Source organism: Sphaerodactylus townsendi, linkage group LG07, assembly GCF_021028975.2.
Source record: "Sphaerodactylus townsendi isolate TG3544 linkage group LG07, MPM_Stown_v2.3, whole genome shotgun sequence".
In the NCBI taxonomy this organism is placed as follows: Eukaryota; Metazoa; Chordata; class Lepidosauria; order Squamata; family Sphaerodactylidae; genus Sphaerodactylus; species Sphaerodactylus townsendi.
In genome coordinates this window covers 77,968,020-77,975,605 of record NC_059431.1, presented here as the reverse complement: position 1 = coordinate 77,975,605, position 7,586 = coordinate 77,968,020, and the positions used below count along the sequence as shown (strand labels likewise).

Sequence of the window (7,586 nt, the reverse complement as noted above, 5' to 3'; positions counted from 1 at the left end):
GTCACTTGTGACTGCTGAAAAAAGTTCCCACCACCTCGTGGATGTAGGTAAGGGGGAGGTCTCGGGTTTGACCCCCCCCCCCATTCATGTCTGAAGCTCCGCCCCTCTGTGGGTTTTTAAAACATTTTAGTGCTTTTTAGGTTTTTGGCCTGCAGGGGGCGCATTGTTTATATAGCAGCACGCAAACTTTCCAGGGAGTTGTTTGGGGGGACGCTCCTGATGATACTACCCAGGTTTGGTGAGGGTTGGTTCAGGGGATCCAAAATTATGGATTCCCAAAGGGGGTGCCCCCCAGTCTCCATTGTTTCTGTAGGACTAATAGAAGATGAGGGGCTACCTTTGAGGGTCTGAACCCCTGAATAGCTCCTGGCTCCCTGAGATGAAGATGCAATGTCTCCACCAGGTTTTTTGTGAAGTTTGATTACAGGGGTCCCAAAGCTATGGATTCTCAAGGGAGTTGCCCCATCCTCCATTGAGCAATGGGAGCTAATAGAAGATGAGGGGCTACACCTTTGAGGGTCCATGGCACTTTGTGAACCCCTAGACCAAACTTCACCAAGCCTAGGATGTATTATCAGGGGAGTCTCTTATTGATACCACACCCAGGTTTTGTGTAGTTTGGTCTAGGGGGTCCAAAGCTATGGACTCTCCCAAAGGAGGGTGCCCCATCCCCATTGACTTCCAATGGGAGCTAATAGGAGATGGGGGCTACACCTTTGAGGAGTCCATAACTTTGGACCCCTGGCTAAACTTCCTGGAAACCAACCGTTGAGTGGTATCATTAGGAGGAGACTCCTAAAGATACCCTGAAAGTTTGGTGCTTCTAGCAGCTTAACAATTGCATCCCTGACAGCAGGCACCCCAAATTTCCCCAGATTCTCCTTTTAAATCCACCCCTTCAGCCAGCATGGATTTAAAGGGAGAATCTGAGTCCCCACTAGAAGAAGAAGAAGAGTTTGGATTTATAGCCCCCCCTTTCTACTCTCCTGTAGGAGACTCCAAAGGGGCTTACAATCTCCCTTGCCCTTGCTCCCTCACAAGCAAACACCCTGTGAGGGTGGGTGGGGAGCTGAGAGAGCTCCAAAAAGCTGTGACTAGCCCAAGGTCACCCAGCTGGCATGGCTGTGAGAGGTGCACAGGCTAATCTGAATTCCCCAGATAAGCCTCCACAGCTCAGAGGTGTGGCAGAGCAGGGGGAATCAAACCCGGTTCCTCCAGATTAGAGAATGCACCCCTTGCTCTTAACCACTACATACATTGAAAGTGATGCTGTTTCAGGGGGTGGGATAATCCACCCAAAACAGCATCACTTTCACTGGTGTTTAAACTAGAGACCCCAGATTCTCCCTTTAAGGTGGATTTAAAAGGAGAATTTGGGCTCTCTAGACCCCAAGCTTACCATTGAAAGTGATAGCATTTTGGGATGGTTCCCAGCATCACCGTGGCTGCTTGGGGGGCAGGGGAATTCAGATTTTGCACCAGGCTCCATTTTCCCTCTATGCCTTTGCCCGGAGGGGAGGGGCAGGGCAGGGCAGGGGAGTCTGCCATCCCTGACCTCGGAGAGCTGCTTTTATAAGCGCTAGTCCAGGGGTGGGGCTTGGGAAGGCATGGCCATGCCCTAGGGGCGGGTAGGGGTGTGGCCCCCCCAACCCCCCCATAAAAATTCTATACCTACGTCCCTGCACCACCTCCTCTTTCATTTATATATTGTCCATCAACTTGCCACGAAACTGGAGCTGAATTGGCCTGCAATGTCTGTCTCCGAAGAGAATTTGGCAAGAGTCTATATGGTAGCTCCATCATATTATAGTCATATAAATCATCCTGTGCTCCATCATTGCCAGCCTTTGTATTGTCAAATTCAGTTCTTGGGTGCTACTGAAGAGGGGGAAAAACCTAGTGGAGAAACAGTCAAAAAGGAAGACAATTAGCTACCAGTACATCCTTTCCCCCTTTATTCCCTTAGAAAATCATTGATTTACAAATCTTGACCAGCAGAAAAAAATCATACTCTTCATTTTTTGGCTGTAAAGGATAAAAATGACTGAAACAAATTTTGGTACTGATAAACTAATAATTGCATCGTTATCTCTAAACAGATTTTTAAAACATATTCCACAGTATAGGGTAGAGCCTAATCCATAAAAAGCAGCTTATTACAGTAATCCCTAATATTCTTTTTAAAAAGGCACTCAAGCAGAACATGAAATGATATGTTAATCTTATTAAGGTCACAAGGGCAAATTCTATCAGAATAAGGCTTATTCAAAATCTTCCTTGTAGAACCATGGAGGGTGAACTATATCATCTTACAAACAGAAAAGGTCTACAGTAGTGCCAAGCAGCTAAATAATATGTATAAGCAAATAAATACCTTGGGAGATAAATACCCAATAAATTCCAATAAATAAATACTCAATAAATTCTGAACACAAACTTCCATGATCAATTTCTACAGCTGACCTCTTAATCAGAGGAAGAGCTTTTGTTTTATTCTAGTCTGTACTAAAAAAGGAGAAATAGCTACAAATGCACATATCTGTTTATTTTTACTTCCCATTCTGCTTGCAAACATAGTAACTTCCCAGGATACCATGAGACATTAACAGGAAATTGTGTATTATTTTAATAGACAAAGTGCTGTAGCCAGAAATGTTGGACTTTACAGCCCTGGCTGACCCAAAACATTATATATACCTGAATATACCTGAACATATAACTGAATATAGGCATGCTATGTTTGAATATGCACAATACTTTGATGCAAGAAACAGCAGTAAATAGATCTGACATGTCCTTTGGAACAAGTAACACTAGATTAGGGTTCCAGTTATACTAAACCTGTATCACTGTATCAGATATCAATCTGAAATAATATCCAGCTTTACTTTTCCTGCCTGGGTCCTGGACGTTCCTGTTCGGGATGAGGAGAGACCTGATTGAAGACTGGCTTTTTGCATTTTCAAAGGGGAAGTACTCAACTTTGGCTTCTGTGTCACTTTACTACACCCTGAAGTCCACTATAATTGAGGATTTTCTATCCTATTCACCAACACCGTTTTTTGCAAACCCCAACCTCCCTCCCCCTTTACCTACTTTCCCCCTCCTGCCTAGCACTCAGTCTGAAGAAGAGTTCTGGTGAGCTCGAAATATTTCTGCTTTGCGATGGTCCTCAGACAGTTGGTCCCTAACATATTATCCTTGCGCTATTTTTGGATTTCATTCCTCATCGAACTAAACCTTCAGCGCACATTTTGCAGATTATTTGAAGCAAGGGGGATGGGGCGATATATCAAAACTGATACATAAAATATCAGTGTACAGAAATGCGGGGGAGGGGGGGATATTATCTGATTGACAACTTTTTAATCTCCATGACAGTAAACGAAATTTGCCAACGTTTTCAAACCGGCTTCATGCCAAGATACCTTTGGCTTTGCCAGGGGCCACCTGGGTGATAACACTGAGATTGATCGATTGCGTCCCTTCCAAGAGTACGTGGGGATTTCCTTGCTCCCTCTCAAGAGCTTGCAATGTTCATTGTGCCCGGGAGAGAGGATGACGGAGGGGAGAAAAAGAGGTGGCGAGTGATGGAGCTGTGACTTGGCAGGTCCCAGTTTTTAACTCTCCACTGTGTCGGGATTCGGGAGCTCATCAAGTCAGCCAGCCAACCGCAAGGAACATTTTGCTCCAGTTTGGGAAACCTGGCATTCCTGATGGGTGTTGTCAAGGCATTTTGTGGGGGTGGGGCAATGCTTTCCCAAGGAGAGCGCTAGGGCCTGGGGACCGTACCGTTGATGCCGGAGATTCATTCCTTGCAGCGGGACTTGGTGCCGGGACTTCCAGGACGCTATGCTCGGCTTCTTTAAACCTTAGCTTTGATTTGCCTCTGATACCTGCAGGCACCTGAAAGGCGAACCGACACCTGGCCCTGACGATTGCATGCTGCAGTTGCAGGCTCGCCTGACGATTTGACACACGGGACGCGTCGCCTTGGGGCTTGGACCCTGCAGGCAACATGAGAACGCTGCATGAATGCCTATAGCACACAAAGCTTTGGTCCTTAGTCTTTTGAGAACGGAATGGAAAGACCTTTCCTGAAAGGGAATTAAAATATGTGCATTCTCCAGGAATCGTATTGGTATTAGGCAGTCGGGGAAAATGTAAATTGTTGGTATAGTTTATACACACATAAAAATATTGAAAGGATTCGGATCCTTGCTTGAACTTTTCTTTGAAATCATCCCTTGAACAAAGCATCCTCCGTTAATATTTACTAATGATTTTGTATACATTCTTGCTGAACGCGCTGGTTTTTCAAGATATCGCCGCATCAAGCAGTCAAAGAGTAACATGTTTCTTTAAGAAAGACTGCTTAATTAATAGCCGCCAATAAGATAAGCATATAAATTTCATTTTTTTAAAAAAAGATTTGCAGGTGTGTGCAATATTCCAAGCAGAAAATGACACGTTTTCCCAACAGCGTATAGCAAGAACTGGGCATACATTGATGTTGGCCTGGGAGGGCAATGCCTATCCAGGGTTAGGGCTGTCCCTCTGTTATGTGTACTTTAGGGCAGCATGCCCACCCACAGGCAGACTTCATTCGTGTTAGCTGCTTTTGTATGTATTACATTTAAGACTAGGGCTTGGCATTCGCACCAGTTATGCCCTTGCCACGTTCTTCTATCCACCCCCTCCCCCCGGTAAAATGCTGGAAGCAACGTTTTGTTTGTTTTAGAAGGGAGTCTTTCCCCAAGTTTTCGGTCACGGATCCAGGGGTAGGGAACCTGCGGCTCTCCAGATGTTCAGGAACTACAATTCCCATCAGCCTCTGTCAGCATGGCCAATTGGCCATGCTGGTAGGGGCTGATGGGAATTGTAGTTCCAGAACATCTGGAGAGCCGCGGGTTCGCCGCATTACAGCTAACTATAGTAATCGAGATCCTTAATTATTTCCTCATGCGTGTTTTCTTCCTAAGAATTAAGAAGCATATGGGGAAGCGCAAGTTTCCATTGTTTTCGTCCTCTTTTGAGGGTCACGGATACATTTATTTAGCATATCCATTGCGCATAGGCTTGATAGAAGGCTGCCCGGCTTCTCTTGCTCTCAGGTAGGAACGAGCGTTTGCTGGCGCGGATATGCGGCAGGTGTGAATATTGTTTGCCTCAGGTACACAACTTATGTCTATAGTTCTGCTTTTATTTTTTAAAGCACAATGTCTGTGGGGGCGGGGGGCGCGCCAAAATTTTTATTTCGGATTAAACCCTTGAAGGCTCCCCAAACTTCCCCAGAATCATTTCAGTTATGCCCTAGTCCCAGCCACTCACTACTACTGGTCTTTTAAGGAAAGGTAATTACAGAACATGTGGGCGACCACTTTTGCAGGAGTTTTGCCCCTTACGTCCATCCCCCCCCCCGCTCCGCATCTGCCAAGGCTGCAGCCAATGGGCTGGTCGAGAAACTGACCCCGCCGGGACCACCACGGGCAATAAAAGGCCGGACAGCTCTGCAGACGGAGCCAGAGAAGCCCAGGGCGGGCAAGCTGGTGCGGCCGTCTCCTCAGTGCCCGCTGCCCTTATGAGGCTGCCCGTCGCAGAGGCGCCTTTGGAGCAGCTGCAGCTCCGAGCCCGGGGCTCCGATGGGGAGGACGAGGAGGAGGAGGACGAGATTTTGGGCGAAGGCAACCAGAGATCCCTCCGTCGGCAGCAGGAGCCCTCGAGCCGCTCCGGCGAGACCCCCGAAGTAGCCGCGCCCGCGCAGGGGCCTGCCGGGACTGGCGATGCGGCGCAGGCGGGGCTCTGCAAGCCTCCCTACTCGTACATCGCGCTGATCACTATGGCCATCCTGCAAAGCCCGCAGCAGAAGCTGCCTCTGCGCGGGATCTGCGCCTTCATCCGCGGCCGCTTCCCCTACTACCGCCAGCGCTGCCCCGCCTGGCAGAACTCCGTCCGCCACAATCTGTCGCTCAACGACTGCTTCGTCAAGGTGCCTCGCGAGCCCGGCAGCCCCGGCAAGGGCAACTACTGGAGCCTGCACCCGGCCGCGCGGGACATGTTCCAAAACGGCAGCTTCCTCCGCCGCAGAAAGCGCTTCAAGCGGCCCCCGGCCCCGCCTCCGTTGCCCTCGGTCGCCGCCAGCCTGCTCCTCTTCCCGCCCTCTTGCCCCCTCGGCCACCCCGCCGCCCTGCGCTCCTACGCCGTGTGGCCGCCGGAACAGCAGGGAGCGCTGTGCTCCTGGCAGCTGGCGCAGGAGAGACGCTCCGAGCCAGCTCCGCAGGGCAGCACGTGCTCGTTTAGCATCGAGAGCTTAGTGCTGGGCGCCAAAACGGCTCCTCCTGCTTCAGCCACCCAATTCAGCGCGCTAATCCCGCCCCCGGTGGCCACCACATGGAGCCGTTGCCCGGCCTTGCTCTCCCGCCCGCTACGCCTCTGGCCCGCCGCAGCCAGGAGGACCTTGGCAGGAGCCGCCGGCCACTCCCCACCCTCCGCGCTTCTCGCTGCTCAGCCGGTCTCTGGGACGGGCGCCCCGCCTGTCGCTTTCTAAACGCGCCGGTGTTTCTTGTCCGAAGGCTGCGGCCAAATGCGCTCGTTCGGGGTATGCGTGGGCCAAGAGCCGACTTGGCCTCCTCTTCCCGCCTAGGCTGGCGAGCGGCTGCGGTTTCGCTGTCAAGGCATGATGAAAGCCCTTTGCATACAAAACTCGGCTAGGCATTGCTGTGACTTTGAAACAATTATTGAGCTCTCTGCATTCCAGTTTTCTCCCCAGTGGGGGCACAAAGCAAGCAGCTCACGTCATGACCGTCTCCATTAAATTGACGGCTTCCTAAACTTTTGCGAGGAATTAATCGGATTAATGTATCAGCGACGAAGTCACGCTGCGTCGAGTTAATCAAAGATCAACATTTGTCACATGGAATTTACATGTTGGTTTTCTTTCGGGAAATGTATTAATCTGACTAGAACGTCCAGCTAAATATGTGTGGCCTCTGTTTTCTTGGCAGTTTGCTATAATGCAATGTAAAGGTGATCTTGTTTTGAGTAATAAAGTATGTTTTGTTTTTCATTTGAATGCATGCGGGAGACTGAATATGAATTCATCAGTTTATGAAAGGGTGCTGCTCTGGGCTAATCTCCCCCCTTCACTGTGGAATGAATTTGCTCCTTGTAGCCCTGAACAAGATATCTGAAGAAATGTTCATACTCCTGAAAGCTTATACCAAGAATAAAACTTTGTTGGTCTTAAAGGCGGCACTGGACTAAAAAATTTTTTTCTGCTGGTTCAGATCAACACAGCTATCCACCTGAATACCTCTGAAGTCAAGGCAGTAGAACTGGCAAAACAAAATATTGGCTAGAAATATTGGCTAAGGCAGATAGTCAAAGGCCACTATGAAAAGTACAGACTGACACCTTTGTTTTGCTGTGGTCTACAGACATGAGTCTTTATATATAGACTTTATGAAGGATTAAGTTAGAGAGTGTTTCAATTGTTTTTGCATCCATTTTGGGATAATCCATAAATCTTCCCTGAAGTTAACCTTGAATTGCTGGGAAATCACATTTTCCCAGAGTGTAATTTGCTT

General features: G+C 48.7%; 1 protein-coding gene across 1 annotated transcript; it reads left to right on the top strand.

Annotated features, from left to right (window-relative positions):
• Window positions 1-5,549: 5,549 nt before the first annotated feature.
• LOC125437193 (forkhead box protein D4-like 1) lies at window positions 5,550-7,247 on the top strand. Its single transcript, XM_048504616.1, has one exon. The coding sequence runs from the start codon at window positions 5,582-5,584 to the stop codon at window positions 6,545-6,547; it is 966 nt and encodes a 321-aa protein (XP_048360573.1). The 5' UTR covers window positions 5,550-5,581; the 3' UTR covers window positions 6,548-7,247.
• The last annotated feature ends 339 nt before the right edge of the window (window positions 7,248-7,586 follow it).

Excerpts from the sequence above, each read along its gene's own strand:
- LOC125437193 (XM_048504616.1), top strand. The coding sequence starts at position 5,582 with ATGAGGCTGCCCGTCGCAGAGGCGCCTTTGGAGCAGCTGCAGCTCCGA.